Source organism: Panthera onca, chromosome B2, assembly GCF_046562875.1.
Source record: "Panthera onca isolate mPanOnc1 chromosome B2, mPanOnc1 haplotype 2, whole genome shotgun sequence".
Taxonomy (NCBI): Eukaryota; Metazoa; Chordata; class Mammalia; order Carnivora; family Felidae; genus Panthera; species Panthera onca.
Window position 1 is genome coordinate 4665533 of NC_138343.1, and position 14906 is coordinate 4680438.

At 43.2% G+C, this 14906-nt stretch overlaps 1 protein-coding gene across 10 annotated transcripts in view; it reads left to right on the forward strand.

The window, feature by feature from the left end:
* Window positions 1–14906, forward strand: part of LOC132666560 (cytidine monophosphate-N-acetylneuraminic acid hydroxylase) — a 133969-nt gene that overhangs the window by 89434 nt on the left and 29629 nt on the right. For all 10 annotated transcript variants that reach the window (XR_013555479.2, XR_013555480.2, XM_078446577.2 and 7 more), the window contains 6 exons: window positions 128–237; window positions 1544–1734; window positions 5801–5948; window positions 6261–6342; window positions 8000–8137; window positions 10472–10607. Coding sequence is in view for 8 of the 10 variants with exons in the window: in XM_078446577.2 (XP_078302703.1) it covers window positions 128–237; window positions 1544–1734; window positions 5801–5948; window positions 6261–6342; window positions 8000–8137; window positions 10472–10607 (805 nt within the window). In the remaining 2 variants the exon portion in view is untranslated. The remainder of the gene's footprint in view (window positions 1–127; window positions 238–1543; window positions 1735–5800; window positions 5949–6260; window positions 6343–7999; window positions 8138–10471; window positions 10608–14906) is intronic.

Genomic DNA, 14906 nt, shown 5'->3' on the forward strand with positions numbered 1-14906 from the left:
GTGTCTTGTTTTGATTTCCCTTTGATGTTTGGTACTCTGTGTACCCAGGCCACGCATTTCTATTTGAGCGATTGTTTTGTACAGTCGTGTTTGTTGTGAATACGTGTCTCTTCCCTTTTGGTTCCAGTTGTTGAAATGGATGAAGAAAATGGACTTTTACTTCTAGAACTGAATCCTCCCAATCCCTGGGATTCAGAACCCAGATCTCCTGAACATTTGGCGTTTGGAGAAGTGCAGGTAAGGAAACATTAAAATTGTTATGTTCTTAAGAACAAAAATAAAACTAAGATGTCCATTTATGTGTGTGTGTATTATATATGTATATATATACACATATATATAATAAAACTAAAATATATAAATATGTATGTGTATGTGTATATATATATATATATATATATATATATATATATATATATATTTACATCCTATATTACCTCGAATATTCTGAGGGAGCTATTTAGGACATGAAATAAAGTTCTTCTGAACTCTTGAGCAAATGTTTTTAGGAACCTCCACAACTTGATAGGAATCGCAAGGAAATATATTCAGAAAAAAACCCAACGAAACAACAACAACAAAAACCCATGAGCAAACGAAGTTCCAAAGGAGAGTCATGCCAAACTATTGGAGAAAGTTCGGAAGTTACCTCCGATGCCAGATTGCTGTCGGATAAGATGGCCAGCTGCAGATTTCTGTATTTTTCCCTTTTACGAACCTTCCTGTGTACTCTCCTAGCTTTAAAAGAGAGTTTCCTCCAGAGGAAACACTTTGACAGTTTGGGAGAGGTAATCAAACATTTGTTTTTCTGGAATATTTGGGAAGCGTGTACATATTTGAGGGAAAGGGAAACCTGTCGAGAGTAGGCCCAGTAAGATGGAATGTGATCGCTTGCCTCCCCTCCCGCCCCGCGCTGGCTTTCCACACCTTCTCTCTGCTTCTGGGTGTACTTCCTATTTGCCGTGGATGTGCCGGACCCTGGGAAAGGACTGAGGAATTGAGCTGGAATCCTCCAGTCAATGCCTGTTTCTCTGTCATTGTTTGTAGCTGTTCTCAGAAGACCTCGACAGCTTGAGTGTGGTAGCAGGTGATTTAGAAGAGGAATTCTTGCAAGCCGCATGGCAAGCCACCCACCCAACCTCACTCTGGCATGTAAATCCCCAAGTGTCTGTCGCATCACCTCTCTAACTGCCTTTCCTTGTAAATTGTGCCCTGAAGAACTCGGCACAGAGGGCAGTCTGCGGCGCTGATGATAAGTGAGCACTTAGGAGCTAATTTAAATAGAGTAAAACTAGGTAGGTCAGTTGCTTTGCCACCTAAAACCAACCGGGAGAGTTTCTATTCTAACGAAGCAGCGACCGGTCACTGCGAGCTATATTCCATCTGAAGCCTCTTGCTGAGTCTCCCTTGGGTCCTCTGTCCTGTTCACGCTCGGGACAGGGTTCTCCGGCCAAGGGGTGTCGGCCAAGCGGCACAGACCTTTCGGCTCCCTGTTGCTGGCCGGGAAGGGTTCCACCACCTGAATCTCACTGTCTTCCAACAGATCACGTACCTCACCCACGCCTGCATGGACCTCAAGCTGGGAGACAAGAGGATGGTGTTTGACCCCTGGTTAACGGGTCCTGCGTTCGCCCGAGGCTGGTGGCTGCTGCACGAGCCTCCGTCTGATTGGCTGGAGAGGCTGTGCCAGGCAGACCTGATTTACATCAGTCACATGCACTCAGACCACCTGAGGTAATGAAGGGAGCGAGTGCGGCGGTAAAGGCCTAGCGCGGTTTCAGGTGCTTTTGCAATTTTGGAGGTAGGTGCAGCTGGGATGAGAAAAAGCGGACTCGGGTCAGGTGAATGCCGACATTGGCGTGGCCTGATTTTAGCAGCACGTGCACACTTCATACTTCCGGGAGTGAGGAAGGCGCCGTGGTGGGGAGGGGAGGGGAGGGGAGGGGAGGGGAGGGGAGGGGGGCGCTGACAACCCTCTCTGCTTCTCACTAACCCCCTCTCGGGCCACTTGGTAGAAGTCTGCATCGAAGGATCACCAAAGCTGACTTCCTTTTTCAGTTCAACATTTATAGCAGGAGTCGGCACACACTTTCTGTACGGGCCAGAGTGTCGATGGTTTCGGCTGTACGAGCCGTGTGGTCCCGGTCGCATCTGCTCACCTCTGTGGCTGTGGCTGTGGTTCCAATGAAATCCCATTCATAGACAAGGACATGCGAATATCATGCAGTTTTCATGTGTCACAAAGCATCATTGTCCTTGGGATGATCCCTTCGGCTATTTTCAAAAGGTCAAAACCATTCTTAGCTTGCGGGAACAGGTTGCTGCGGTTGGCCACCTCCTGATTTGTAGCGCCCCGATAACCCCGAGCTCCCGGCTTTTTGCCCCCGAGTCAACCCGATCCAACACTTCATTGAAACCAGAGCAGCATCACACTGAAAATGGGAACTGAAACTCCCCTCCCCCAGGAAATCAAAAAGGAAGAGAATTGTCGCTTATAAGGCCACACACATTTGCAAACGAACTATTTAGGAAAGAGGGAAGGACATGGTCCCAATCTCTTGGTTAATTACAGGGTCATTTTTGTTCTTCCTTGTTTTGAAGTTTGTATCACTGCTGCTGGGTCGCCCATCTAAACACGCAGCAGTGCCCACAATGTTATAAAATGAAGCAACTTCAGCCTTTTTTCTCCTGCGAACCTCCGTGACAAAGTTCACGTGCAGGACACGCTTTGGTAGAAACGTCCATGGTTAGGGACGATATGTTGTTTGCTGGTTGACCGGCCCCTGGATTTTCTACTCTAAGACATGAATATGCGCTCAGTTATTTATTTAGTTCTTTCAGGAAATGCTTTATAAATGTAATTAACTGGCTGAATAACAAGTTACCTGCCGGTCACTTACGAACTGGTGACAACCCAGTATGCGGGTGCGGTGATGAAAAATCTCCGTGTCCACTGCATGGCGCCTTTGTCCCACACCATGTGCGGAAGCTGCGGCCGCACACCTCCGAGTTTCTGAGAGCCCTGGGTTCACGCACCGTGTAACTGCCGTGCTGCGTGCGAGTTCTTTTGTGTGGCCTCTCCAGAAAGAGCAGGGTTACCTACATGAGGTGATGGCTGCCCAGTGCCCATTCCAAGGCGCACTTGGCCTTCCTAAAACCTGGTTGGCGGTTTATTCAGGGTGTGGAGCACACGGAATTTGAGGGAGGGGAGAAGTTTTCATGTCATGTCGTCCAGCTGTGCCCCAACCACAGTCCTAAAAAGCAATTTAGTTTTCATTTCAGGGGCTTGTGTAGGTGAACTTGTCAGGCGTTATGACACCAGTTCTCATCTAGAGTGTCACAGCATGTATGGCCATGAGGTCTACTGCAGGCAGGTGATCGCCGAAGAGTTACTGAAGCTCGTCGGGGTCACTCCGCGAAGGCTGGTTCCTTGATAACCCCTTCCATTTTGACTCTCGCCTAGTCAGCTCATAATTTTTTTTTAATGTTCATTTATTTCTGAGACAGAGAGAGACAGAGCACGAGCGGGGGAGGGGCAGAGAGAGAGGGAGACACAGAATCCGAAGCAGGCTCCAGGCTCCGAGGCGTCAGCACAGAGTCCGATGCGGGGCTCGAACTCAAAAACCGTGAGATCGTGACCTGAGCTGAAGTCGGTCGCTCAATCGACTGAGCCACCCAGGCGCCCCTCGCCTAGTCAACTCATAAACATGGGGGCCGTTTTCTCCCATTTTTTGTCTCACCTTTACTTGCTGAATAAAATCTCCTGATGTCTATCAATATAGTGTCATTAGGAATATGGCACTAGGTCAGATACCTGTGGGTTTTTTCTACACTATCCAGTTACGTTTTCCAGGTTAAATTTTAGGTGAGGAAGTCACTTCCAGATTAAAGAAACAATGACTTATTTTGTCTGTACATACCGTTCCGTAAATATAATTTTTATTTGAGCTAAAAACAGAAACAAGGGGAAAAGGCCAGTGCACTTTAGAGAGTAGTCTTTAGTCAAAGAAATGTGATTTCATTGTGTAAAGGTAGGGAGTATTGTAATAGATCATATTATTAATGGATGCCACTAAGAATTGTGAACAATCAAAAAAAATCAGAAAACAATAAAACATCCATTTTAGACTAATTTGTCCTAACCCCCAAAGTCCTTTAAAATAGAAGATTTGGGTGCTGAACCCAAAGATTGAAGGCACAAAGAATCTTTCACTTTTCAAATCCTTTGTTTTTAAGGAAGAAAATTTTCTGATTTCCCCCACCCACGGATTCTGCTTTTTTGACTATCTTTTAACACAGTGCTGGAACTTAAATATTAGTACAGTTATGCAGATTTTGCTTCTGCTTTTCCTGTGATTAAATAACCTATTTCCCCTGACATTGTACTCTGTACAAGGGTAATTAAAAAAAAAAAAATTTTTTTTGGTATTTGTTTTTGAGAGAGAGAGCACAAGTTGGAGAGGGGCAGAGAGAGAAGGAGACACAGAATCCGAAGCAGGCTCCAGGCTCCAAGCTGTCAGCATGGAGCCCAACGGGACTCGAACTCAGGAACTGTGAGATCATGGCCTGAGCCAAAGTCGGACGCTTAATCGACTGAGCCACCCAGGCACCCCCGTACAAGGGTGATTCTTAAACCAGACAGTACATTCATTAGAGTCTCGGATTGCCTTCCATTAGAGGAAGAGCTAGGCCTAGAATCTGAAAATGTGAACTTGAATACCAGTTTGCTGTTTCTTAGTTGAGTATGTCTGGCTGTGTTTCCTCGCTTATCAAAACAAACGAAAAATTCAGAGGGTTTTTGGTAAGCATTAAACTACCATGTGAAAGTGCCTGACACCGTGTTTGACATGTAGATACCTTGCCACTTATTTGTTTATTATTCGTGTTTCTGCCACACCCCACAGAATTTTTTTTAATATAATGATTGCTCAGTAAATGAAACTTGACTTAATCTATGTAGGTGTTTGAAAGCTACTTGGACGGTTCGTGGTGCACTGAGTCGGGATTACCACCAATGTTGAATGTCGTTTTCCTCTACTCTAAATTTGACTCTCTTGTCCAACTGGAAACGGACTCCCTGTGAGGACAAAGAACTTGTTCTATATACTGAGGTGTGGCTAACAACCTTTGAAAGTTGAAAAACTGCCCCAGGGTCTCCTTGTCTTGTGGCCCAGGCCTTTCTCTTACTGGGAGCTGCCACGTGGGGAATGAGAAAAAAAAGAAAATCACAGAGGTCTTCCCCTACCAGCAACCTCTTCAGCATGACTTTTTCCACCTTCTACCTTCACTTAGAACTACCCACAGCATTCATGTAGCAGATAGAATTTGCCCGCCTGGTTGATACACGTGCCATGGGGTATGGTCTGTTCTGACCAGGAAAATGGAATCTTGTAGGAAATGCCCCTCACCTTTATACTCAGCTTTGAGGGAAAAAAGCCCTTCTTTTGGACTCTGATGAGAGTCTGTGTTTTCAATTTCTTTTTAAAAAATTTTTTTTAAAATGTTTATTTCTGAGAGACAGAGACAGAGCATGAGCAGGGGAAAGGCAGAGATAAAGGAAGACACAGAATCGGAAGCAGGCTCCAGGCTCTGAGGTGTCAGCACAGAGCCCGACATGAGGCTCGAACTCACGAACCGTGAGATCATGACCTGAGCTGAAGTCAGGAGCTTAACCGACCGAGCCACCCAGGCGCCCCTCAGTTTCTTCTTGATCAACGTGTTGGTATAAGGAGTAAACTGTCTCTTCTACTAGGTGATCTTGTTCTGTCACCTTTCAACCTTTCCATCCTTCTGATCCTAGTTACCCCACACTGAAGGAGCTGGCTGGGAGAAGACCGGATATTCCCATTTATGTTGGAAACACGGAAAGACCTGTATTTTGGAATCTGAATCAGAGCGGTGTCCAGTTGACCAATATCAATATAGTGCCATTCGGAATATGGCAGCAGGTCAGATATCTGCGTTTTTTTCTATACTTCCCGGTTATGCTTTCTGGGTTGAATTTGAGGTGAGGAGGTCACTTGAAGATTAAAGAAACAATAGCCGATTTTTGTCTGTGCATAGCATTCTGTAAATACCACCTTTATTTGAGCTAAGACATTTTTTCCCCCATTTACCAATGGTGTAACTCCATAGTACAGGATAATAATCTAGTTTTGGACGAAGGAGATTTCTTTCCAGAGGAGGTGACAGCTTTCTCGAATACTGAATTAGAAGCCAAACTGGCATACACAGTTGTTGCTTTTATTGTTAAATTCCAGGTAGACAAAAATCTTCGGTTCATGATCTTGATGGATGGCGTTCATCCTGAGATGGACACTTGCATTATTGTGGAGTATAAAGGTACTTTCTTGCCCTCATCAATAACGAAAGAGAAAAATGCTCCTGGAAGGACGAGTGATAACCATCTTCTGCTATCTTCATTTCCCATGGAATAAAATGTATTCTGTCCTTGCCTTAGAACAGTGTGCTATCGCTCAGATAATCTTTCCAAAGAACGTATTACCAGTAATGTTGTCTATGTAGTGAGAGGTGCAAAGCTTTTTCAGAAGGCAACAGATATTCTGTATATTGCATATAGTAATTTCTTCAAACTGCCTTTATTGAATGTCTTACGTTTTGAGATTTTAATTCCAGTGCAGTTAATATACAGTGTTTTATTAGCTTCAGGCGCAGAATTTAGTGATTCAACACTTCCATACATCACCCTATACTCAACACAGGTGCGCTCCTTAATTCCCATCACCCATTTCACCCATCCTCCCACCCATCTCCCCTCCGGTAACCAGGTTTGTTCTCTGTAGTTAAGAGTCTGTTTCTTGGTTTCTCTCTCTCTCTCTTCTCCTTTGCTCATTTGTTCTGTTTCTTAAATTCCACATATGAGTTAAGTCATATGGTATTTGTCTTTCTCTGATTGACTTATTTTGCCTAGCATTATACTCTCTAGCTGCATCCATCATTGCAAATGGCAAGATTTCATTCTTTTTTTATGGCTGAATAATATTCCACTGTATGTTATACATTCATGAGTCGATGGACATTTGGGCTGCTTCCATAGTTTGGCTATTGCAGATAATGCTGCAATAAACATAGGGGTGCATGTATCCCTTTGAATTAGTGTCTTTTTGTATTTTGGGGGTACATACCCAGTAGTGCTGTTACTGGATAATAAAGTAATTCTATTTTTAGCTTTTTAAGGAGCCCTTGTACTGTTTTTCACAATGGCTACACTAGTTTGCATTCCCACCAACAGCACAGGAGGGTTCCCCTTTCTCCAAATCCTCGCCAACACTTATGGTTTCGTGTGTAAGTGTGTGTGTGTGTGTGTGTGTGTGTGTGTGTGTGTGTTTAAGTTTATTCATTTATATAAACTTACATGTTATAAGTTTATAATCTCTACACTTGGCATGGGGCTTGAACTCATAACACCAAGATCATGAGCCACATGCTTCTCCAACTGAGCCAGCCAGGCACCCCTCTTGTGTTTTTTATTTTAGCCATTCTGATAAATGTCTTATTATCTGTTGAAATATTATCATGTAATCTAATCATGCACTTCTGCCTTTCATGTGGGAAGATGGCTTTACTGCCCTAACAATCATTGAATGGAATTTGTGGAAGGTTGAGATTTCTGTTGATCCCGTCACGCTTCCTCTGCCTTCTTTGGGCTCAACATCTAGAGATAATTGACTGAGGAAGTAATCTGTCTGTGATCCTGGAGTGAAATCAAGCTAATTGTCCTCATGGGACATCCAGAACCCACCAAATAAAATCAAATAGGATGAATTTATTCGCTTGAAACTTAAAAACAAAAATGCTGTTGAAGATTTTAGGTTTTCAAATCTTCCTCACCTTTTTCCTTGGATAGAAGTAATTCTTCTCTGATCAAATGAGTCACATTAAACAGACATACATGCGAGACTTCGTTGGCTTGGGAATTCAAACTGTATGATGTTCAAGATTTCACCCTGAAAACCCATCCCACTTTATTTTTCCACAGGTCATAAGATACTTAATACAGTGGACTGCACCAGACCCAATGGGGGGAGGTTGCCTGAGAAGGTTGCTCTAATGATGAGTGATTTTGCTGGAGGAGCATCAGGCTTTCCAATGACTTTCAGTGGTGGAAAATTTACCGGTAATATTTTATATCAGAGCGATGCCAAAGAGAGGCATGGTGCTTTGTTAAATGCTGTGAGAATAAACACAAAGATAATTAAGATATGGTTAAACTCCCCACAAGAAGTTTACAGTCTTACTGGGAAACCAGATTTGCAAAGCACAGACAGACAAACTAACGTTTCCAGCTCGAAATATGATGATGGAGCATGAAAGAAACATTAAGGCTATTAGGGTACATCTGAGGAATAGTCAAGAAAAAATATCATTTGGATCATTTTGATTCATGGTGTAGACCATAGAGCCGAGCAGGAAAGGTCCAACATTGGTAATCCAGACTTCAATGTTCTTGGAAGGTAGTTCAGAGCAGAGTGTGTGCCACTTGACATAGGCGTGTCCCCTAGGCCCCACGGAACGCTCATACACGGGAGGAGTGCCGTCACTACAGGTGACGCTGCGGGGGTTAGGGAGCAGGGGCCATGGGGAGATGTCGGTCAAAGGGCCACACTTCCAGTTATAAGAGGAGTGAATTCTGAGGATGTAGCGTGCGGCGTGGTGATGATAGTTAACAGTGTTGTTTTATACACTGAAGAGTTGCTGGGAGAAAAGGTCCCAAAGGTTTTCACCGAACACACAAAATGGTAATTATGTGAGGTGATGGAGGTGTTAACTAACCTCCTTGTGATCATCATTTTGCAATACAGACGCGTATCAGATCCTCACGTTGCATACCTTAAACGTCTACAATGTTATATGTCAACTCTGTCTCAAACCTAGGGGGAGAAAAGCGTAGGGTCCAAGGCAAGGCCTCTTCTGCTCTGAGTCTAGGGGTGGTACTGGGTTGGGATGGGAGAAAGTGTGTAAGTGGTATCCTCAATGCTGACGCTGTAAGTGTGCAATATATGTCTACTTAGTAAATTAACATTTGGTACATGATCTCTAGCAATGCGGCAGAAATATTACTTGCAGTCTGAAGCAAGCTTCTGTTCGGTTCCTTCCTTTCTTCTATAGGTCTGTATTCATTGCCCACCAGGGTGCAAAACCGCGTGAGAGAGGAAGGTGCCTGTCTTAGGGAGTTAACTGGGGAGGCAAAATATGCCCATTAAAGGTTAGCTAGAATGATCCCATTCCTGTGTGAACATGTGTATGTGTATGTGAATGAATACATGCACCCATTTCTAAAAAGGTCTGGAGTATACGAGTGCTGGTACGGCTGGGTTCTGGGTAACTCATTTCTCTGTGTCCTTATCTGTGTTTATCAAATTCAGTAGTGATAACAATAGGAACAACTCCCTGATGCGGTGCCCTGCATGCTCTGGCCCTGCCTGATTCCCCCGCTTCCTTTCCTGCCTGTCTCCCGTTGCTTGCTATAGATCAGTCCACACCGACCTGTCATTCATTCCCCAGTCTCGATACACCAAGTGCGTTCCTGCCCTGGGCCTTTGTATTTGCCCTTTCGACCCCCTGGAGTTCTTTTGCCCCTGATCACGTGGTCAGCGCCTTCTATGTCTGTGTCTGGGTTTTATGACTCCAATGTCACCTTTGCCAACGGCTCTGTCTGACAATGCCCCTCTACCCCAGCCACTCTGCCCCTTGTCCTGGTTTACTTTCTTCCTAGCTCATCGCCCTTTGAAATGACCTTATTTATGTCCTTGTTCATTATTTGCTTCTCTCACTAGAATAAATACTCCATGAGAGCAGGGGCCTGCTTTATCTTTTCACCACTGGACTCTCAGCACCTAGAACTGTCTGGCACGCAGTAGGTTCTCATTAAAAAAATTGGATGGGTGAGTGAGCGAGTGAACAGAGAAACAACCTGTGGGGTAGGGGTGACGACCCACTCGCAGAAGAGGGAATAGACTTAATGCACCTGGGGGAGCTGCGTTTTCATCCTCAGTCTTAACTGACTCCAGCATTCATGCTGTCAACCGCTGTGCACCTGCCGGAGTATGAGGGACACACGCTGCTTTTATAATCTACCAAAATGATAAAGTCATGTCCATGTTAGAAAAGGGTTAACGCGTACAGGAATTACAGCACCCTTAGAATGCGCATGCACACAAAGGACAGCCATGCGTGCTGCCCTTTGTCTTCAGCTAGGGTCCCAGTGAGTTGCCATAGATAAGGAGAGAGTTCAGTGTCTTTGGCCGGTTTGGTAACATTTTCCTAGTAATAAATTGAAATTTTCAAAGTAAAGCGTTTGGGGGCAGAGAGCACTTTTCAGTCATGACACAGAGCTTTGTTCTGTTCCGTGTTAGTCTATCAATTTTATCTCCGGAAATAGTTACCAGAACTTCTGTTTTTCTGTAATTTCTGAACTGGGGAGATTCTAACCCAAGCCCTGTCATTGCAGAGGAATGGAAAGCCCAATTCATTAAAGCAGAGAGGAAGAAGCTCTTGAACTACAAGGCCCGGCTGGTGAAGGACCTACAACCCCGAATCTATTGCCCCTTTGCTGGGTATTTTGTGGAATCTCACCCATCAGACAAGTATGGCTGGACGTTTGGTACCACATTTTTATGCCTAAGTTAATGTATGCTGGATGAGTTGTTTAGCTGGGAATCAACACGGAATGGGAATGAGTGAGGAGAAGCAGTCTAGAACTTGCTTCATAGGCTGCCTGAGAACACAGAGCATGAATAAAAGCCGTGCTTGGCAGCTAGAATCCATTCAGAGAGATTGTCTCTGAAAGGATCCTGGAAAGGGTGAAGGCGACGGCTGTGGGCTGAGTACATGCCAGGAACTAACCTAGGACTTTTAGCCACGCCATTCGAATCCATCTTCCCAGGGATGCTGTGGGGTCGGTACTATTACACCATTTTTGCGATAGGGAATCCAACTCAGAGAGGCATGGGACTTGCACAGCCGGGCTGTTGGAAACGCTGGAGTTGAGAAGTGAACTCTGGCGCGCCTGGTGCCAAAGCTGTCTTCTCTTCACCACGCGGCGGCCCAGAGTAGACAATCGTGTCCCCATCACATTGAAGCTCCCTTCTCATTCTGGGGTATGCGAAATGGTTGGCGACTATAACTCTTGGTCTGGTTTTTCAATTGTGTTTTTGGAGGTTGGTGGAGTTTCTTTGAGAATGTTATTTAAATGTTGTTTTTAATGTTAAATGTTAAAATGTTATTTAAATGTCTTCAGTTTAACGGTGCAAGAATGATAGTCATTCGTGTCAGTACTGGGTCTTGCGCAAAATTCACTTGTTATAGTCACTTTGATACCAGGTCATCTTTGAAAGAGTCAGCAGCTGACTTTTAATAAACTTTCTCTCAAATAGGAATATCTATCCCAGGGGGCTTTCAGATTTAAGGAACATTGTTTTTCGTGCGTCTTAACCGCTGTCTTTAGATCGGATTGTCCTTCCTGGGGACTTGACTACTACCAGATGCCTGAGCTGGAGAAATGCTTTTTCTTTTCTCTCAAAACATAGACCCTTTGATAAGAAGGAAACGTCCAGAATTTCCTATGAATTCCTAAAAGTTCAACTAAACATTTGCAAGATCATTAATGTCCTTTGAGACATCGATTGGAGCTGCTAGGGCTGAGTTGTCCAATATAGTAACTACCTGCCACGCGTGGCTATGAGCACTTTTAAAGTGGCCTTAGTGCAGTTGAGGATTACAGAAGTTGGCGTCGGTGGATCGACTGGGTTGGAATTATGTTTTCCATGCACCGATACGGTGTTGTAATGTGTTTTGTTGACTATGTTACGTAGAGAGCTCGTTTCACAGCGGTACTTGTGTTCATTGTACTTGGAAATTCGATTGAACTAGTTACTATGTTAAAATATATTTAACGTATTTTTCTAGCTTAAGGAAAAGATCTTAAGGAAAATAGGGACACATTTGAACACGAGTTCAAGCCTCACGTTGAGCGTGAAGCCTACTTAAAAAAAAAAAAAAGTGCAAATTTTTCCTGAAACAAAAAGAATGCTTACCAAACGTTCAGAAATCATAGAAAGAATCTGGCATCGTGACTAACATTTCTCTGATATTATACTGCATACGAACAAGCTACATTTAAAGCTCCAGGGAGAGGAAACATGTATTTGTGACTTAGTCATACAGGTTGAATGTTATATTGAAATTAAATCTTTTTCTAATACAATTCAATAATGATTTTACACATTTTCTAACATGAATCAATATGCAGAAGATGTTATTTGTAATTGGCAGGAGTATATAAACTGCAAAAATTACAAACCAAATTTGAACAATGCTTTGTTACTGTTTATAATTTGCCACTGCTTTTCAACTTATGCATTACCCTCTTTGAATTCAGTGTCAATACTAATGAGTTTACCCAAGAGTTACTGAATTTACTAAACTTGGGCAGTAAACTTGGGTAGTTTGAAAACAAATCCATTTTGCTTCAAAGTCAAATCAGTTCTTCCCAAGAAAGATGAAGCAGTTTTATCAACGTACAGGTGAGTACTACATGAAAAAATATTTTTGGTGCTTGATTCACTTACTGAAAAACTTTTAAGCATGTTTGGAATAACTTGAACAAGGGAATATACTCTTTCAACTGTAAGTATTATGAAATTTAAATGTTGATAAAGTTTCTTGATGAAAAGTTAGTATTTGAACTGAGATGTACTCTGATCAAGATGTGTCCCATTGAGAAGTACTGTAATTACTGTGGCTAGAGAAATACTGTTTATTTTTTTAGTCCTCAATTGTGTTTTCTATAAGGAAGGTCCACGTACTTGAAATGTTACTGTGCTTCCCCACTAAGCAGCTATATCAGTTACATTTTTAAACTTAAAAAGAAACCCAGATGTACTTTTTTCCCTAAGAACTTCTTACTTTGAAGGAGCATAGCCCTTATAAGAAACCTTTTGGAATTGCTGGATAAGCCTAGATATAAATTCAAAGAATGTGTTCATGTATAAACATACACACCTTTTAAAAATGCGTATGTCAAAAGCAATCTTATCACAAGAAACAGCGCCAAAGTAGGAATGAAATTTTGGAGCCTTTGGTAACACAGGAGACATGCCCATCTATTAACCCTATTGATGCATGTTTAATCTGAGGGACAGAGGATAGACATGAGTTGAATTAACGGAGGTAGACAGCAAATGAAGGACTTAGGGAACCAGAGAAGGGTTGTCGGTGTCGAGTGAAACTTACACAGAACCAAGGGAATGAGCATCTCCAATACTGCTGGCAGTTGATGGCCCTCAGAAACTCCCCTCAGGTTTTCCCTAAATTCTTTAGTTGTCTAAAGAAAATAGAGGTATCAGTAGATAACTCTGTCTCACACTCAATCTTGGTATAGAGCTACATGGCCATCAGTTAATGTAACCAAAACAAACTTTCCAGTGCCTACTATGGTAGACATAGCACAAAGATTTCACTTGAATGGCGCTAAGATTCAATGTAGTTAAGAACCAGGATAGCCATCAGAACACACACCAGTTAATGCCGGATCAGGTCCTGAAGGCTCCGCTCCCACAAGCTTTAATCTTCTAATTGATGGAACTGAGAGAGAGAGCCAGGAGGTCTCAGGGTAGCAAAGGAGACACTCGGGAACTCAGAGAAGCAGCTTTTAACCGGCTGACACAGAACTACGTCAACAGTTTCACAACCGCTATGCCTACCAGCTAAAGGTTATCTGTTCCTTAAGGTAATGGAGAAAGGAGTGGGGAAGAGAACCCGCTGTCATCCACAGCTGTCACGCCACATGGAAATAGCTGAGGACTGAGACACTGGACTGTGGTAATGCTTTTGCCATATTGTCACATAGCTCACTGTCTTGGACAACGGTGGACCTAGGTTCAGAGATACAAAGAGAAAGCATTTCTAAGTCCAAGAGAGTCTGTTGAAGAAGATTAAAACAGGTGATTCTATTGCTTACATATTCTTGGTTACAGTATCACCTCAGCAACAATATTTGCCACATGACACCGTGGAAAGTTGTGAAAGCCAGGCCAGCGATGAAGTATTGTAGAAGCTTCAGTTGAAAAAGAAGAAGGAGAAGAACAGAGCATTTCCTTATTTGGCTTAAATAAACATGTTTCATGTCAAAGCTTGTGGCCTGAATGCAGATAAATGGCATCCTTTCAGCTGATCTTGTAGTCTAAGGTGTGACCACAGAAGAGGACCCAGACAAGGTAATGGATGTTTTAAGTGTCTTAATCTTTAAGCTAAATTTGAGAAGGAAAGACTTTTCCTGATGGCACCCACAAAGGCATCCCTACCTGAGAAGTTAAGAATGGAGTTTCCCTCCAGACTTAGGTTGGATCGGAAGGGGAAGGAGATGGTCTGTACCTGTGGAAAAACAGAAATTCAGGCAGAGAAAAATAATGCTTTAAACATAGAGGAAAATTCAAGTAACTGTGGGTTCCTAATCATAAACCACAGAAACCAGCAGGTAGTAGAAAAGCATTTTTTTTAATCTTTTTTTTTTTTAGAAAAGCATTTTTAAGGTGCTTAAAGAAAAGAACTGTCAACCCAGACTATATCCAGTGAAAATACCCTTCAGAAATGAAGGTAAAATAAAGACATTTTCAGATGATCCAAAATGAAGACAATTCATTACCGGCAGACCTACTTTAAAAGAAATGCTAAAGAGGGGCACCTGGGTGGCTCAGTCGGTTGAGCATCCGACTTTGGCTCAAGTCATGATCTCCAAGTTCCTGGGTTTGAGCCCCACATGGGGCTCTGTGCTGACAGCTCAGAGCCTGGAGCCTGCTTCGGATTCTGTGTCTCCCACTCTGTCTGTCCCTCTCCTGCTCACACTATCTATCTCTCTCTATGAAAAAATGAATAAACATGAAAAG